At 39.0% G+C, this 19955-nt stretch overlaps 1 protein-coding gene across 10 annotated transcripts in view; it reads left to right on the plus strand.

Annotated features, from left to right (window-relative positions):
- kcnq5a (potassium voltage-gated channel, KQT-like subfamily, member 5a) overlaps nt 1–19955 on the plus strand; it is a 143361-nt gene that overhangs the window by 115982 nt on the left and 7424 nt on the right. For 4 of the 10 annotated variants that reach the window (XM_081351277.1, XM_081351275.1, XM_081351281.1 and 1 more), the window contains exons 8-14: nt 5214–5309; nt 8468–8562; nt 10372–10398; nt 13783–13839; nt 14980–15200; nt 18623–18731; nt 19781–19912. In XM_081351277.1, the coding sequence (XP_081207403.1) occupies nt 5214–5309; nt 8468–8562; nt 10372–10398; nt 13783–13839; nt 14980–15200; nt 18623–18731; nt 19781–19912 (737 nt within the window). Of the gene's footprint in view, nt 1–5213; nt 5310–8186; nt 8276–8467; nt 8563–10371; nt 10399–13782; nt 13840–14979; nt 15201–18622; nt 18732–19780; nt 19913–19955 lie in introns of all 10 variants that reach the window. The other 6 variants (XM_081351279.1, XM_081351282.1, XM_081351284.1 and 3 more) reach the window with 3 other exon arrangements.

The raw sequence follows: 19955 nt of genomic DNA on the forward strand, positions 1-19955 counted from the left end.
TTGCAGAGTGGACGAGCACAAACCCCCCTGCTGATTTATATAGGCGACCACCGATGTGTTGTCTGTGCGGACAAGCACATGATGGCCCCTGAGATCTGTAAGGAAATTCTTTAGAGCAAGAAATACAGCCAACATCTCCAGACAGTTGATGTGCCATGAGAGATGGTGGTCCCTCCACAGACCCCGAGTCGAGCGTCCTTCTAGGATCGCTTCCCAGCCCGTGAGAGAGGCATCTGACATTAGCATCTTGCGACGACAAGAAGCTTCCAACACGGGACCCTGGGACAGGAACCAAGATTTCTTCCACATAACCAGGGCATGTACAGTAAGCATCGCCGCGTAACCCTGATCATGCGAAAGGGGTTGCTTGGGGAAAACCCTTCGGCCCTGAGCCAGCACTGCAGGGGTCTCATGTACAACAGTCCTCATGTACAACAGTCCAACAGTGACAGCGTCCCGGTATCACGTTGGATGCTGCTGCCATCAGACCCAACAGCCTCTGAAACTGTTTGACAGTGAGTGACTGGCCTAGCTTTATTCTTTTCACAGCTGAAAGGATAGGCTCTATGCGTGCCGGTGACAGGCGTGCCTGCATCAACATTGAGTCCCACACCATGCCTAGAGAAGTGGTCCTCTGTAGTGGAGAAATCACACTCTTTTTGGCATTTAGCCGTAACCCCAACTCTTTCATGTGGGCGAGAACGACATCTCGATGTCGAACCGCCAACTGATGCGACTGAGCCAGAATCAACCAATCGTCGATGTAGTTCATGATGCGAATACCCTGCAGACGCAGATGCGCCAGAGCTGCATTTATGCATTTCGTGAAAGTGCGGGGTGATAGTGCTAGGCCAAACGTAAGAACTCTACATTGGTAAGCTTTTCCTCCGAAATCGAACCTCAGGAACTTCCTTTGATATGGAACACTCTCAGAAAAAAAGGTACAAAAGCTGTCACTGGGACAGTACCCTTCAAAAGGGTTCTAATATGTACCATTTAGGTACTAATATGGACACGTTTGGTACCAATATGTACCTTTGAGGGACTTATACACACTCTTTAGGTACAATGGTGTACTTTTTGAAAAGGTACCACCACAGTGACAGCTTTTGTACCTTTTTTTCTGAGAGTGAAGGATGAATATATGGAAGTACGCGTCCTTGAGATCTATCGTGACAAACCAGTCCTGAGATCTGATCTGTGGCACGATTTGTCTCAGTGTTAACATTTTGAACTATAGTTACATGACAGACTCGTTTAGCACTTGAAGATCCAAATGGGACGCAACCCCCCATCCTTTTTTGGAACTATGAAATACCGGCTGTAGAACCCGATTTCCCTGTTGGAGGGAGGTACATATTCTATGGCCCCTTTCTCCATAACCAGAACCTGCTCGGGGCCCACCACGGTGGATAGGACCCCCATAAACCTGGGCAGGCGAGACCCAAACTCTATTTGATACCCTTTTTCTATGGTCTGCAGGACCCAACGAGAAACATTTGGCAGTAGCTTCCACACTGCCAAAAATTCTACTAGTGGTACCAGCCTCTCGAGACTGGCTTCTGGTTTTTGTTGTGCAATCAGCCCGACACCCTGTAACGATGAACCGGCAGGGAACGACCGAACTGACTGCTCTGGAGGGGGCAGGCATCCCAAGGCCACTACGTTTCTGGGTAGTCCTTGAGATATGTGCTCGCTGGAGACCGCTGCGTCCTGAGGCAGAACGGTCCCCTGAGGGCACCGAAGGGAGACGGGCACCATATAATGTGGTGTTGACTGCTCCGTTTCAGGGGGGAAGGCCCTCATTGGCCTGAGCCCTCAGGGCATCAGGACCTCTTCCCCGCAGCCTTCTTAGAGATAATGACGGTCCTCAGATCCGTCTTACCCTTCGAAGACTGCGGGTGAGAGTGCACTCCCTGTCCCCAGCCTTTCTGTGGGGGAGCACGGGAGGCAACACTCTGCTTCTGGGTGGCACGGTATGAAGAGCTGGCTTTTGAAGTTTGGGGCGGATCCAGCTCAGCAGCCCCGGAGATATGAGAACGACGGGGGAGGAGCTTCTGGAAAGCAGCTGCCTGCTTGACTGCCTCCTGGAACCTCTCAACGACTCAAGGCCAGAAGGTGACAGGGGCGCACTTATAAGAAAATTCTTGTCTATTTCTTTTATATTACTCAGATAGAGCCACAGATGTCTCTCAGTGACCACCAGGGCTGCAATAGAGCGGCCAGTGGATTTAGCCGTCTCCTTGATGGCCCTGAGAGATAAATCTGTGGCTCGACATAGTTCGCAAACTAGGTCAGGGCCAATTCCCCCACCCTCATCCATGTCTCCTAACAATTCAGCTTGTTAGGTCTGCAGCAGCGACATTGTATGAAGGCATACTGCAGCCTGACCAGTGGCTGAATAAGCTTTACCCACTAGTGATGATGTGGTTCTGACTGGCTTAGTGGGTAATGCCGGGGCCTTTAGGGAAGATGCCGCTTCAGGGGGGAGATAGCTCGCAAGCGTCTCTGCCACTTTTGGCATCTCCCCATAACCGTGCTCTTTATAGTTAGATATAAAGGAATAATTGGATGTTTGTGCACTATACACTCTATATGAAACCGGTTTCTCCCACGATCTCAACACCTCAGTGTGGAGATCGGGGAAAAACGGTAGGCCCCGGCGTTGAGGTTGTGACCGTGATGATAGGAAGCGTTCGTCCAGTTTACTTTTGAAACGAACGTCTTGTTTATGCTGGCCAGTCAATACTCAGTCTTTCAACCGTTCTTGTCACAACCTCATCCAGCTCTTCAAATGCATGAGACTGAGGTGGCGAATCCTCAGAATCTATTGCATCGACACTGACAACTAGATAGTTGCAGTGTCTGTACCTCAATCGGGGTGAAAGGAACCGCAGCGCGTGCTTCTAAACCCTGAGAGAAGGCACTGGATCTATCAGGTGAAGGCAGAGATAAGGCTGGGCCCGTCTCTAACCCCGCTGATAGATCCATTTGCGAACCCCATGTCTGTGATCGCCACTGTGCCTCGGCAGCAGCGGGACCTGAGCGTCCTCGCTAAAGAACGCCAGGTGGGATCGGAGTGTCCGCATTGGAAGCACATCACAGTGCTCACAGCCAGCACCCTCGAGTGCTGACTGTGCATGCTCCACACCCAAACAAGCTACATAAAGAATATGTGTGTCCCCACCCGTTAAATAACGCGTTAAATATATATATTAGATATAAAGACAAAACAACACCAAATATGACAAGGACAGTTTCACAATGAGCGCTACTGAAGACACAGAAGTTTGGGCAGGCTTTATAGTGTCCTTGTTCATGACGTCACCCGCCTCTGATGTTCCATCACACCATTGGACTGATTTTACATGTGCTTAAATACATCATCAGGCGAAGCATTCCCTTAGCGTCAATCGACGCAGCGCAAGTTCCCTTGAAAGGAAACTAATATGTACAGTCTACTGTAGCACTCATATTCTGAAAAACAGTGCTTTATATTACAATGGGTGTATAAAAATAGAAATTAAAAGTATAGTGTATATTCAAAAATGAAAATTCTGCCATCATTTACATTTATGTTCTTCCAAACCCAAATGATTTGCTTTTATGAAACACAAAACATTGCTTTCTTCCACATTAAAGTCATACTTCCATAATGTTTTTTAACATTGGCTTTTTATACTGAAAAAAATTATTAGCTACATTTAAACAAATGCATTAAGTTGAACTAAAATTGATTAAGTTCAACTTAAAGCATTTGTTAAAACGTCAGACTGAAACTAGCAAAAAACACTTGCGTCGAGCTTTGCGCTGCATTGCGCCGGGTGTAAGATAGGGCCCCAAGTCTTTTAAAGTCATATAATAACTTAGTGTGTACATAACAATAATAATGAAAGCAAACAACTTAAAGAGCTTTGACCTGACTGCTGCAGATTCATGTCGGCGTTGATAGTGTTGCTTTAGAAACGCATAATTCCGAGTATGAGGATGTGAACAGCTCCGAGTAGAATGTCAGGGGTTGCCATCTCTTAATTACAGTAATTACGTCATGGCGTGAGCACAGCATAAGCTTGTTGTTTTGGTTCAGGAGGAACTGTAAAAGCTGGCTGCTGTTTGTATGTGGCACTCAGTGACTGTGTCTACAACTCTGCATAGCCTCACGGAATCTACTGATGACGTGTGATGTCTGTGCAAGCAGGGTGTGGGGAGGTATGGAAATAAGTTGACAGGCAGGTAGGATATCCTATCATTGGACGAACATTCTTTGGCCCAGGGACTTCCATAGAAGAGATATGTACATTTAGAACACTTCTATTATTGATTGCTATCAGGATGTGAAGAGAGTTCAAACCAATGTAACAAAAAGTGTTTAAACATTGCCTACCCTAGCATTAATGTCCCCAATGACATCTCTTCTTTGATAACGTGCACTGGCACAAGGGTTGAACTATAATCCTTCCCCACCAGCTACCCGTCACTTACATAAACATTGCAGGAATTAGCAAACAACAACAACAATCTGATCAATTCTTGATGGACAAAATCAAGTCCCTCTCTACATTTCTTCTCGTTTGAAAAGTCAATTCACTCTGGAATATATGACACAGTAGGGAAGAAAACATAATTGTCGTGCCTACTTTAAGATGTTGTTCACAAAAAAAAAAATCTGAAAACCTGGTCACTATTCGCTTTCGGATATAAAGAACTCGTTTTGTGTTCCATAGAAAAAAATAAAAGCCATGTGGGTTTCAAAAGACAAAAAAAGAAGAGAATTTCATTTTTGGATGAGCTGTTCCTTTAAAAATAAATAAATAAATTAACAAACAAGCGATTAAATTGTTCTGAGGTTAAGCATTAGGTTAGGTGTAATTTCATGAGACCTTTCTTATCCTGACTCTTTAAGTGATCTCACTTACGAGCGATAGGGGATTTGTGGTCTTTTAGGAGAAAACTTGAAATCACTAATAGCATTTTTGTGAGCCCAGGCAGGCTGTTTGTACTGTGATGATTTTTTATGATGTGTTTGAGAACGCACAGTGTGTGTGCCTGTAAAGCCCCTCAGCGGCCTGTCTGACTCACTCTCGTCAATTGTTCTGTAATTCTCTGCTCACAAATGTGTGCTGCACACTCACAGTCTCTTAGTCCAAATCAGCGGATTGAACCTTAGTAATAGGTGACGTTTGTTTTCTTTCTGTGGGTGGATGTGGGTGTAGGGTATTCTTGGCTCTGGCTTTGCTCTAAAGGTCCAAGAGCAGCACAGGCAGAAGCACTTTGAAAAGAGGAGAAACCCAGCAGCCAGCCTCATACAGGTAAGCTCACCTCATTTGAAACACTTGATCAGTCAGACATTCTGATTGGAAGTAACTCATCACATGCTGCTTCATTAGCATTTTTTTAAAAAAAGTATAAAACTTTCAGTGCTACTGCATCAATAGCTAATGCTCAACTCTAAAACCAAAAAGAACTTGGCCAGATATCTTCTATATGTATGATCTGCCCTATCTTGATCTGATGCTCAAAGGTCAGTTTCACTGCAATGTACTCATACACTGCACACAGTTACCATGTTAATATCAATATCATTTCATGCCTGCAAATTTGATAAAGGAACATATGGAAGACAGTGACTCTGGCATTTAAATTGTTTAATGTGACAGTTTGAAATGAATAATTCACAAAAAAACATGGTTAATTACAAAATTAAAATAATTTAATTTTCCAGTTAAAACATCTAAACATTATCATAATGATAATAATAATAATATTTAAAAATATATTTACTATCTGCATATCTTATGCTTTTGATATGGTTTTGCTTTTCAAGTAAATACATTTTTTCAAATAAAACATCTAAACAAAGAATAATAGTAATAGTTACAAATAGTTTCTATCTGCATATCTTATGCAATTTTATGTTACTGTATATGTTGAGATATTATTCGAGGGATACTTAGATATTTTACCAGACAGCAAGACAAAAATACTGATTAATAAGGATTGTTTTTGTAGTGAACCATGTTAATTTTTTTAAAACAAAAGAAGAGAAAACGAACAATTACACGAGCATTGATTACATGGGGACTATTATCTTCCATCAGAGCCAAAGGAAACACTTGCCGATATTTATGATGTGTTTCCACGGAAGGAATTCTGAGCAAGGGCCTCCCTGAGGACAATAGCTCTTCCTAATGGAAGGTGCATCCTTCTCCTCTAGCAGGAGAAACAGATTTACTCCAGGAAAATGTGCACATACACACACACACATATCTACAAAAAAAAAATGAAGGTCCTGTAATATTATAGAAATGAGTTACTTCCTTTTGGCTGCTGTCGAAAACCCACAAGCAATTTCTCAACTATTTTAACCACCATGACCCCTTTTCTTTCTCCAGATTGTTTTCTGATATTGCAGACAAAGAAGATCTCATACTGTATATACACTGGTCCTTATGTTTATTTTGTCTCTCTTCCTGCTCTGTCTTTAACCCTGACTTTAATTTTCTTTTCTTTTTCCAAAGGCCTTTCAGTTGGCATCCAACCATCCAGCTTCAATTACTGTTATCAGTAATTGTGTATTTTGACCATGGTGTATTCTTTAAGGTGTAATGTTGCAGGGACTGCATCGGTGCATCATTTCTCATCATTTGTGCTCTCTCACCCTCTCTTAAATCACTTCAGGTCTTTATATAACCCATGAATATATATCTTAATTATGATCTGTGGAGTATGACTGTCAGCTATGTCTGGGTTTGGATTCTTTCCTGCATGTTACGATTGCTGTTTTCTCTTTACTGACATTTTTGTACAGAATGATGGAAAATATCCCCTCCCTCCTCACTCCTGTCACGCAATTTGAGAGCACCTTCTTCAGTCTTTCACTCTTGTGATGTTTTTCCTTTTCACAACACATCCTCTGTTTCTTGCTTATTGTTTTTTAACGCAGTTACTCATCTCAACACATACAACTCTATCCATTATCACATTATTATAAGTCAGCATGAAACAATAACTTTCGTAAATGCATATTCCTGGTTTTATTGTGAATGATTCACCAGTTCACATTATTAGATTTATTTATTTTTTTGTCTTTTTTGTAATTTTGAATGAAAATGACTTCTTCCTTAGCAACCACTTTCCATTATACTGGCGTCACTTAGGTCATGATTGGATAATGTAGTCAGATAACAATTTAGGTATTGTTTTCTTAAATTCGCATTCAAGTCTTGCTTCATTCTAATAATCGTTCTAATTTCCAATGAATAAATTGCACCCACATTTTTTTCAGTTCACTTATATACATCACGAATTCAGAAGAAATTAAATGCAAGCAGTGTTTAATGCCGAATTTTATTTTATTATTATTTATCCAAATACTGATAATAAATATTATGTAATTCTGTTTAGATTGAAATAATGCTGAGTATATTTTAATGCCAGATGGCCACACATAAACATATGACATATTAACACATATGAGGCCGCAAACAACTTTGTTTGCACTTGTTTAGGTAAAAATTTGTTTTATTTTAAAAGGATTGTGCTTTATAAACACATATTTGCATATAAACTCTTTTCACTGGATAATGTATGCCTCTTTTCACCACATCACTTTTAAGTCCCCTGGCTGTTTTAATGTTGTGTGTGCCACCAAGACATTTATTCAACATTAATCCACTCTCATTTTGGACATGGGACATGTGAAATTTACGTTCACAATTTATTTTAATTATAAGGGAGTCCAAAAACCTCACAAATCTGGAATTCAAAGTATACTGTAATTTAATCTTGGAAATAAGTGTTAGTATTTTAGAAAATTGAAAAATGAAACATTATGACATAAAATGAATAAAAAATATTTAGCAAATTAGTGAGATTATGATCATGTGACTCTCTGGACAGATTCCATTGAAGCTCAAGATGCTCTTCGGATCATTCTCAAATAATTCTGCAGAATATGATTATCAGGTTTTACATAAACTTGTGAAGTTCATGCAGCTCAGGTGCTGCTGTTATTAAAGCAAAAGAGAGACATACTAAATACTAGCATTTTGAACAAAATGAAATCAGTGGTTTGAAGAAATGTCTTGAGCCCAATCAGTGATTCACTGGCTGTTCCCTCACCATGCTATTGTCTTTCTCCACCTGTGTCCCCGTGTGTGTGTGTGTGTGTCTGTCTCCTGCACCAGGCTGCGTGGCGTCTCTACTCCACAGACCTCTCCAGAACATACCTGAGTGCCACATGGCTGTTCTATAAAAGTGTTCTCCCTCCTCAAAGGCATGTATCTATGCAGTGAACTGATGGAAGAGCGCTTACATGAACCGGTTGTTACTAATCTTTTTTTTTCCTTTTGTTGTTCTCCTTTTTTTCCAATCCCTGCTTTTTCCTGGCCTTGTGTATTTATCTTTTTATTTTCTACTCTCTTCATTTCCCTCCCTATTTTTCTGGTTTTGTATATTCTGCACGTAGTGTGTGTGGCGTAGCTATGCGGCTGATGAGAACTCGGTTTCCATTGCTACCTGGAAGCCTCATTTGAAGGCGTTGCATACCTGCAGCCCTACAAAGTAGGTACAACTCTGGCAGCTGGTGTCGTATTTGGTGTCAGTGCTTCTGTAGCTCTCATTTTCCCACTTCCCTCAGCAAGTAAACTGTTTTCACTCAATCTGTCTCTCTTCCTAAGCATAATCATCTCCTGTGTACCCTACTGTAGTCTTGTTAGATATCCAAGCTTTTTTAAAGACTCATTAAGCCACTGGACAAAGGCACATGGCCAGGTGTCAACAATACATAGAAATGATACCAAGTTAAGCATGGTTACTTTGTCAAAACTTAAAAATAATATTTCAAAGTGGAAAATAAACTTATTTCTCAGCTTTTGAAATGTATTGCTGTTGAAGCAGTTTCTGCCACTGAATGCAAAAAAATAATAGGTAATTGTGTTTTTAATCTCACAATTCTTTATTTGAGCTTATATCTTGCAGTTCGAATTGCATTATAACACAGTTCTGACTTTATTTCTCACTTCATGTGTTTAGATCTCACAATTTGGAGTTATCTCGCAATTCAGACTTTTTTCTTAGAACTGTGAGTTTATATCTCGCAATTCAGGCTTATTTATCAGAATTCTGAGTTTATATGTAAGAGTTTATATATCTTTTAAGGGGTGGCTCAAAATTGTGAGATTTAAACTTTTAATTGCAGTATATGACTTAAGAAATTTGCAGATTTGAAGTCTGAATAGTGAGATGTTAACTTAGAATTGTGAGATATTTTATTCCATGGTGTTTCCATAGATTGCTGAAATGAACAAACTGTAGATGTAGATATTTGGTTTTCATTAATAAAAACTCAACTATTCTAAATGGTCAAATTTTCAGTTATTAAAAATAAAGAACAATACGTTACTTGAAATTTTTAAACTTGAATTTCAGAATCAGATGATTTTATAGTTCTTTGACATTGGAATAGTGTTGTTTACAGATGGTAATATATTCATTCTCGTGTTCATTGTATTCACGCTCAAATCAAGTTTGTCAGTCTTTGACAACAGTTATAACTATAATGTATTGCTTTAGGTCAAAGACTGTGGTGGTGACTGATGAGACATTTCTTCATGATATTTAATAATTGTAAACTTTAGTTAATACAAATGACCCAAATAATTCTTAATGAAGTACAGTTACTGAAATACCTCACAGCCATATGTACAGCTAGATTCAGTTTTTTACTGGGAACCCAAGCCTTCTGTACAACTGAAGCGTCAAAGTTTCAGTTTGGATGAGAGCCACAGACTCACACCTGCTTCCTTGTGTAGATCCTGCGGCTAACTGAAATTTCGTTGCCCAGAATAGATAAATCACATCACACAGAAGCCAGGACAGTTTGTGGACAGACACCTGAAGACAGACACACGGCAATGCTCTGACAAATGGGTGTTCTGTTGTATTAAGGCCAATTTCTTGAGTAATTACATACTAAACAGCCCTTGATAACACAGCTGTCCCTCTGCTAGCGCTTGTCTTAGTCAGCTTGACTGTGCATTGCTCATAGCTTGCATGACAGCTTGTTTGCTGCTTGTTTATACTGTCTTAAAAAAGACTCTCCATTTCTTTCTACTCTTAATGTGTGTGTGTGTGTGTGTGTGTGTGTGTGTGTGCTAAGGCTTACTTGTGTTTAATTTCCTTTTTTAACATTTAAACTGTATTTTGTGACACAGTGTGAAATATATTGGTGTGTCATTCCCAAAATGAATCACTCAGTATATTTCAGAGGCATCTGTGTCTCTTCTGTAGTCTCCTTATTAGTTTCTGTCATTCATGTAAAGTGTTAATATCCTGCCTCTTTTCTCTCTGTTTTTTAACTAACACCTGAAGGAAAGACCAGGGGGAATCCATCAGCAGGTTTGTTGTTCTCGTATCTACATCATCCTAGTGTCCGGAATGTTTTACTTTCTTGAGTATCAATTGTGTTTTAGCTTCCATGGCTTCAATAGGAATAGGGAGAAGAACTAAGTCCATTCAGTCATGGCATGTTACATGTCTTGCTTTATCATTCATTCCTTCTGATTTTCCTTTATTTGAAGTAGTAGCTATATATGGTATGTACAGTCATCGCTCATTATCACAAAGTAAACCAAGACAGGATGATCAGGATCCCAGTGTATAGCTAATTATATTGTCTCTCTTATTATTCATGGACATGACATATATTTTATTTTATCTTACTTTTACATAGCTTAAAGGGGTCAGTGAGTATTAAAAAAGAAAAGAAAAGAAATTAATACTTCTATTCGGTAATGATGCATTCATTTGATCAAAAGAGACTGTAAAGATTTACATTATTTAAAAAAAAATATATATATATATATATATATATATATATATATATATATATATATATATATATATAAATGCTGTTCTTTCAAACTTTCTATTCATCAAAGAGTCCTCAAAAATATATATTATAGTTTCTACAAAAATATTAAGCAGAACAACAGTTTGATGATATATATATCGGATGATAATAATACAGAATATTAATTAGGCACCAAATCAGTATATTAGAATGATTTCTGAAGGATCATGTGACACTAAGACTGGAGTAATGATGCTGAAAATTTAGCTTTGATATCACAGTAATAAAATACATTTTAAAATATATCAAAATAGAAAAATTTTATTTTAAATTGTAATAATATATATATATATTTTTTTAAATAAATGCAACCTTTGTTGCAAAAATATAAACGACAGTCTTTTGAACAGAAGTATAATTGAATCCAGATATTATTAATAAATATATTATTAATATAACATATAATTGTTTTAGTAAGTTAACATATAATTGTTTTAGTAAGTTGACCAATATATTGTTATATATAATTACATATATAAATGTATTAATATTATACATAAATATTCTAGCTAGAGAGAAACCAGAGAGTGATGGGTGAAACATGAAAGTAGCACCAGTATGTTGTTTTGGACAACAGTCAAATATAGTTTAGTGGTTTAGTTCCACTACTGCATTAGCAGCAATTGTCTAGTCAGAATCAGCAGGTATTCCAGAAAGCCGTTTAAGTCATAGAGTAGTAGTTTAAATGTGGAGCAGCTTCTCTTTGCTAACTTTCAAAGAAGAGCCTTGAGTGAGTGTGCAAGACACTGTTAATAGACACAACGGTGTCCATCTGTACTAAAATGTGCGTGCGTGCGTGCGTGCGTGTGTGTGTGTGTGTGTGTGTGTGTGTGTGTGTGTGTGCGTGCAACTGTGTGCACATGTGACTGTGTGTGTGCACATGCAGATCTCTTTCTATAATATTGTAGAGTACTTTAGCCTACTTTTCTCTGTCTACGTGCATGGACTATATAACATGATGCACTTTTTTCCATTAAGATATTGTTTATATTGACCAATAAATATTACTGCAGTCAGGAAAGATGCAAAGATCACTGCATGCATGCATTAAGTTCTGTTTTACATTTTTGTCCTTTACTTTTTTTATACTTTATCCCCTCCCATAAAAATTGCATATTACTATGTAATAGCAGTAAGAAATATTGACTCATTTACAGACTTAGCTGTTGACATTTAGGACTCTGCATGTTGTTTATTTGCATTAAAGTCCCTGTAAAGTCAAAATTAAGTATGTGTTCTGAGTTTGTCACACCACAGAAAAATGTGTTATTAGCCACTCAGCCAAATTTGAATGATAAAAAAAGCCGCCAAGTAAATAAAATAAGCTATCAAAAACTTGAAAAAATGAGCAGTATTCTCTGCTCTCAAACGCTGGGGGCATGTCTGCTGGCTGCGCTGAAACCACGCCCACTCGCGGGAAGATGAAGGCCAAGGCGGGAGATAGTCTGTTCGGCCCCATTCACCAGTAACAGCGGATTATAAGTGAATCCCAGTTGTCTCCGACGAAAGTTTATAAAACTATCCTGTGTAATATTATCACTACAGAGGCGAGTGTTTAGGGTGATCCTAAGCTCTCCATCGAGGTGGCTCTTCACAAAATCAATCCACCTCTTCTTGATATGATCTTTTTTCGGAAATTTAAATAAGGACACCGATCTGTTTTGTAAGTGATCACATCCAGGTAATACGCATTTCCGTGACGAAGGCATAGCTAGCTAGCAAACTGTAGGCTGTAGTAAATAGTACTGACAGTAACTCGCGATTGAGCGGCGAACTGATAGGGGAGGGGGCAGCATCGGTGACTCCAGTGCGTCATCGACAGTAGGGGCGGAGCCAGGAGCTCAGCGGCTCCAGTCCGTCATCGAGCCACCGTTTTAGCCCCGCCCAAAAAATCCTGAACACAGCAATGGTGAAAAACTGTTTATCGGTCTAACTCCACAATTCAGTTAACAGTCTTTGTAATGTGTTTTAGCAATACATTTCTAACATTTATTATGCGTTTAGAATTTTTTTGTAGAATTGCCTTTACAGGGACTTTAAAGACTGTCGTATCTGCAAGGCCATAGTGTAGTCAGATGTTTTTAGTCAGGCTGATGATGTTTTGTCTTTTAATTTTCATAGAATCCCATCAGGAGTGGAGCTTATTGCTCAGTGCTTGTAAATAATGGATGCCCCCAAAGCCTTTTCCTTATTTGTATCCTCACACTTTCAATTAGTGCTGGAATTGGATGTTTGCATGGTTCATATTAGATATGTGAAGAGCAGAGCACCAGTTTTCAGACTTAAATGAAGTCGTTTACAGTTGAAAAAGCTCACAGTGTGTGGCAAATGTGTCATTAAGTATGACGGAAAATTAACCTTCCAATTGCAAAGGCATTACAGCAAGAAGCTAAGCTGTGAATACTTTTTTCATAGCTTGTGGAACTTTGTACAGTAAATGGACGAACATGAAGTCTTTAAGGAAACATTAGGTATAATCCAAAATCCACATAATCCATTTGTACTGGATAGAGTGAAAAGAATTAAATATTTACAGAAAGAAAATGTATAATTAACCAACAAATCCAAGAACGTTTGTCAAAGTTAGTTGGTTGTTAGACAGGTTTTGTACACTGTTTATGTGAATATACTTCTAGTTTGTGAGTGTGTGTGGTTTGGAGCACTTCTAAAGTAATTCAAAACTAATTCAACTTTTTATTACCATGTTTGGTTGCAAAAACACACCAATTTATTTTGCGCTTTGCTCCATATTTACCACCAAGTGGTGGCTCTGTTTCTGTGTTGCACTATCCATATAATTCTTCCACATAAGGAAGATGTTTCTGCTCACAGTCTAACTCATCTACCATCTGTCTCCCTCATTTCCATAGTAAGGGTCATAGTAATAGACAGAGGCTCTTCAGGAGGTATACCACACGGATATATAGGTACCCAGCATCCCCCACTGCTCCAGCAATATGACCAATGTGAATGCTGACTAACCTTATGCATGAATGATGAGGGCCACCTCAGATAACCCCGCCCCTTACAGACCCTGCAGAGGGTTTAATATGAGGGTCCTGTGCCTGTTGCCTGAAGGATTTAACTGCCACTGACTGATTTATCCAACACCCCCTATCTGACATGCAGAAATTACTCTACAATATACATTTTTACAGATACAATTGTTATTTAGTATACGTAACATCCATGTAGCAAAATAATGTTTTACCTTTAAACTACCAGCATCCCATACTGTAATATATGCAGGAATGATGATTAATTCAAACCGTTTTAAATGTTCAGTTCAGTTTTGAAGGATATCTATGACAGTACTGTATATGTCTCAGTTTGCATCCCACCTATTAAACACATTAGTCATAAACTTGCATGTTGCATATGCATGAACTTTGGCTCTATATTATTGTACAGTAAATCATCTTTACAGCATTATGTCTCCACTCTCCTTTACACTACATCTCTTTCACACACAAACTACTAAGCATGAGCTAAAAAGCACAGTGTAGTATGTATATATCCAGCATGATTTAAGAACCCCAGCTTATGGAGTTGTTGTCTTTGATGGAATATGTATATAGTTGCTTTGCACATAAACTGTTTATTATGACATGCCTCTCCGGGCCTCTACGTCAGGCCTAGAAAGGCGGCTTATGGAGATGTTGTCAGGCTGCTCCACATTGAAGGTAGCAACAGAACTAGGGTGGACTATAGTCATGCTTCAAAAAGTTGCTTGCTGATTGGTGGAAACCTTGGAATGGGATTTGTGTTGCATGATGTTCTTTTGATGCAATTTAAGTATAAGACAGTTTATGGGGTTTCGGCAAAGAAAATCCTAGTAAGATCTAAGTTAATGATCAAAAAAAAAAGTGTTGTTTTACTGGAGGAATCTGGTAAAAACTGAGGAAAGGAAGCTTGTAGGTCCAAAATAAACCATCACAGCTGTTTTTATTTAACTAAACTTTAGTTAAATACCTCTTTCTCTCCATTCCATGTTTAATTATTTTTCTGTTTATTTGTCCCTTCCCACTTCCCGGCCTCTTCCATCCCTCCCCTTTCCTCTCCTGCAGCCAAAAGTTAAGTTTTCGTGAGCGTGTGCGGATGGCCAGTCCTCGTGGTCAGAGTGTAAAGAGCAGACAGATGTCAGTGAACGACAGACGCTCTCCTGGCACAGAGGTGGGTGTGGAGGGCAGCAGCCCTGCCAAGGTCCAGAAGAGCTGGAGCTTCAATGACCGAACACGCTTCCGTCCATCACTCAGACTCAAGAGCCAATCTCGCACAACGACTGAAGGTGAAGGACTTTTTTGATTGGTCAAATCACTGATTTTCCCAGTTCTTACTAGCTGATAATCATTCCTGGGGTTTATTTACTTCAAAAAATTACTTCATTTTGTTTACAAAGTTTTTTTTTCTGTTATATGCTAGTCTTCACACCATTTGGCCCTTTTAGAAATAAGAATGAGTCTTTTCCTATATACCTTATTGTTATTGGTGTTTTTCTGGATTTATCCCTGAAGGCAGGATTTACACACACTATTGGGCTGCAGTGGGAGAACATGGTCTCTCATGGCACTCTCTGTTTGCACTAGTTATCTTTGGCTCATGCTCCCATCACCAGAATGCCCCTCAGGGAAAGAAGAGAGCAAAGCAGAGATAGAGACATTGTTTATAGGAGGATTTTTAGTATTGACAGAATACTGTACGTTAGTCACAAAGGGCCGAGAACCCATAGTCCCATGGGAAAAGAAAACATAGTGAGAATGTTTAATAACCTGTTTAATGAATCTTTAGCAAAACTTTTAAAACCAAAACTCAACATATTGCAATACAATTTTTCTGTTAATTGGCCTTGTCAACATAGTGAATTTGCATGTGAAAACAGATGTTTGTGATTTTTTTAATGTTGAACAATGATGTAAATCAATAGATCCATGTGGCCCACATCACAGCAAGTATAAAATGTTACATAGATCTTTTTTTTCAGCAGATATGGTAAGTTATGTGTCCAAGGTGACAGCATGAAAGTCGTGATGAAACAGGGGAACATTTTTTTTTTTTTTAATTTGTGAGTTAATGCTTAAAGGTGCATTAAGCAAGATTCTGAGTTTTTGCAGAACTATGCCACCTCTGGCGGCAATGTGCAGAGATGTGCACGCTCACTAGACAAAAGTTTTCTTTTTTTTATCTTATGTGGAGTTTGCGTTGGTGTTTGAAATGAACTACAAGCAGGTCTCTAACAATCCATCTTCTACGGAGAATGCCGGCGAATACACAAACCTGCCAGACATAGCTATGTGAGCGTGCCGTGAACGCGCATGACGTCACGCCCAGTCTAAAATTCCGGCCCGAATCCCTCTTATTTATTTTACTTTAGCCTACAGGATTATAGAGACAATCTCAGTGATCAGAGAAGGGCTCATTCAGCCCATCAGGCAATTGTTAAAGCATGTATGGGTTAGAAAACGGGTATTTTTAACATGAAAAGTTGCTTAATGCACCTTTAAAACAAGATTTTTTTTTTTAATTTTAATAAATTTTTCAGAAGGCACTTTGTATCTTCAGTCATATTTGTACTGGAAAACATTTAAACAATTCTGAGAAAGTTAAGTTTGTCATTTTCACCAGAAGATTTATGGTGCGTTCCAGGCAACCTGTAACCCGTGTTTTTCCAACCTTATACCCGTGAAAGTGCACTGGAACAGCAGTCAAACCCGTGACTTCCCACCCGTGAACTCGTACTAGATCGATGTACTCCCAGTTACGAGCTCTGACTTCACCATACAAAACAACCATACATATATATGGGGAAACCATACAAAACAACAATGGCAGCCCCTACGGATGCAGTGTTTCTGCAGGCGGTACACGGTGAGAATACACTGATGACTGTGACTGGCCTGGAACGCTACAAAGTCGTGAGTCATGGTTTGAAGTCGTGATTTACGTGCTCAAAAACCTGCCTGGAACGCAGCATAAGTTCTTCTGATTAAAAATTATGAGGTCAAAAAAATTAATAATTGAATGTGTTCATGGGTGTACCGTTCATAATAAGATTAATAACAAGCATTTAGAAAATAGATTATTTTGCTAAATAAAATGTTGGTTTAGAAGAGCACATTTAATTAAAGCTGAGTTAGCAAACAATGTGATATAAAATACAGAAATGTGAACTGTACACAGAAATGTTGTGTTTTAAAAACTAGCTTGTTGCTGGAAAAGCTGCCTAAATTGTCAGTCTATTAAAGAATAGTTCACAACTTCTCGTCACTCTACAACACTGCACCTACGTGTTTTGTTGTTGTTGTTGTACAGTAAGATTTATTGTAACATTTCAACAAAGGTAGCCCAATTCAGCAGAATTTGCAAAGGTAGCATCTGAGTGTCAGCAAGCAGCAAACTAGTCTCAGCCCTGTGTGAGACCCATCAAGCTAAAATTAATCTCAAACCTGCAGTTACCACACACTGGCTTCATCCTCTTATACACACATTATAGATCCACCACATATGATAGCCTATAAGACAGTGGAGCAAAGGGGAATACAATTCTTCACATCTTGATAGCTATCTCTCTTCCAGGCAGCATTATCTGTGTCATGTACTACAAGTGCTGACAGTTTAAATGGAGGAATTCATTCATTCTACAAGCATCATATCCAGATATTTTGTCTGTGATCTGTTTCCTTTTGTTTTTGATTTACACATTTTGGCAAATGCTTTTATCTAAAGCGACTTGACTTTCATTGGATTCAAGATACAAAAAAGAAGTAAATTTATTTATAGATCAGTTTAAAATGATCGGCTATAGCATGCAAAAGACTAATACTGATAGTTTTGATTAACTGCGTGAAGGCACTTTCATAATCTAAAGTTTTTTTCTCTGGGTAAAGTAATTAAATACTTGCCAAAACAAAATGAAACCAATGCAAAATATAGCAGGGCTTGACAATATGTACTGCCAGGTGCTAGTGGGAACAACACTCGGGACAACTGTCGGAACTTTCCCTATAGGGTGCAAAGGAAAGTTTATCCTTTGCTTGTGTTTTTAAGCCGTGCCAATTGAAATATTCAAGCGCAAGGAGATGCAAAAGAGAACTCAATTTGGTACTCGCTGTGTGAGAAGTTTTGTTCAGAACAGCCGGTTGTGGCTTAAGTGAACGTAAACAATTAATAAAAATACATAAAAATAAAAATATTGGATCCGTGCAACTCATAAAGTGACAGCAGCCTAATATTCCTGCGGCGCTGCTGTCTATTTTTTTGAGTTGTCACTTTGGGTTGGCCACAACCGACTGTGTTTACTAGGATACTCGCCAAGATGAGCATATTTGTATAAAATTGTGTGAATTTTACCATTCCAGCGCAAGAAGAAGCAAAAGAGAAATCAATTCAGTATTTACATGCTGTCTGAGACGCGGCTCTCTGGGTGCACGCTATGGATGTGTGCGCACACAAAACTTCTCACACAGCGAGTAGCAAATTGAGTTATCTTTTGCATCTCCTTTTTATGCTGTACAGCTCTGTGGAGAGAGGGGTGGCCTGTGGTCTGTATGTGTCGGTCAAGGGAAAGATTTGATTTGAATGCTATTTTGATTCATAGCTGTATTGATCTGCCCTTGGCTTTCTCTACTTTTCAGCCTAGTTTTGTTTTCAGCCTTTTTGACGATCTGCTTCTCGATGTGATTCACATTCTTTCCCTTTCTCTCAAACACACAGCTGACACTAATCTTGGACCGGATGATGCTTTTGATGAGAAGGGTTGCCATTGTGATGTGACTGTGGAAGATCTGTCTGCCCCACTAAAGGCCGTGATCAGGGCCATCAGGTTAGTTTGACTTCCCAGAGTACTTTGTTCTCCCCTAAAGAAAGTTTGAAGGATTGACACTGTGGTTGCAGAGTTAAACGCACTCATTTTGACCTCCCTGCCCTGTTGATGGAGACATTAGGTTTAGACCGTGAGTGCTGTCTCTCTCCTGCTGGGTGAGGCCACGGATGTTGCTTTAGGTGACGACTTCTTTCACTTCCATCACCCTTTACTATTAGGGACTCCCAGGAGGGCTGAGATTTTTCCAACTCCTCTTTCCCAGGGTGTCGGATAGACATGCTCACAGTCAGTTCTGCTTACACATCAGCTCATCTGACATTAACAAAAACTGACAGGGGCTTGAATCTGTAAGACGTAACAGAGACGGATCACTGAGATTTGTTCCCCTCTGTGTCAATATTTGTAGTTCCATCTTCACTCAGAAGAATGTCACGCATAGAATAGGTTTGGGTTTCTGTGTGCTTGTGGTAATACCTGTGTTTACACAGCTAATGCCATCTATCACACATAGCTTTACTCGAACATGAGCCTTACTTGAGTAATATTATTATTAACTGTGTTTTTAAAGCAGAGGTATATCTGATTATATTTTTCTCTGGGTCATAAACTGCTCTGATATTCGTGACTGATTTCTGCCCTCTAGTGGTTATGAGCAAGCTTACACAACCTGCAAGCTTGTTTATTTGCGAAGAGGTTTGTTTTATGTTGAGCTGACTTCATATATGCACAATATACTGTACGGTTTATAGATGTAACTGCATACATAATTGGAACAAATTTTATTTTGAAACTTCATTTTCCGTACCTTTTTGCTTTATTCTTGTATTAAAGCTATCCAAAAAAAAAATAAAATCAAGGTGTATTTACTGAAGTTAAGATTTATTCATTTAATTACTATTTTGCGTCTGAAATAAATATATCTTGTAACAGAAAATGTCATAAAAAGATGAAATATCACATAATTTTTCCTTTTTACATTTGCCTGTGTTTCAGTATTTTGTTATATAATTTCTCATCAAAAGTTAATTGAGTCTTGTTTCTTGTTTAAGGATAATGAAATTCCATGTGGCCAAGAAGAAGTTTAAGGAGACGCTGCGACCTTATGATGTGAAAGATGTGATTGAGCAGTACTCTGCTGGCCACCTGGATATGTTATGCCGTATCAAGAGTCTCCAGACTAGGTGAGACAAACCAGCCCTTTTTGTATGGCAAAAATATGTTCAA

Source organism: Scardinius erythrophthalmus (assembly GCF_964197995.2).
Source record: "Scardinius erythrophthalmus genome assembly, chromosome: 21".
Classification (NCBI taxonomy): domain Eukaryota; kingdom Metazoa; phylum Chordata; class Actinopteri; order Cypriniformes; family Leuciscidae; genus Scardinius; species Scardinius erythrophthalmus.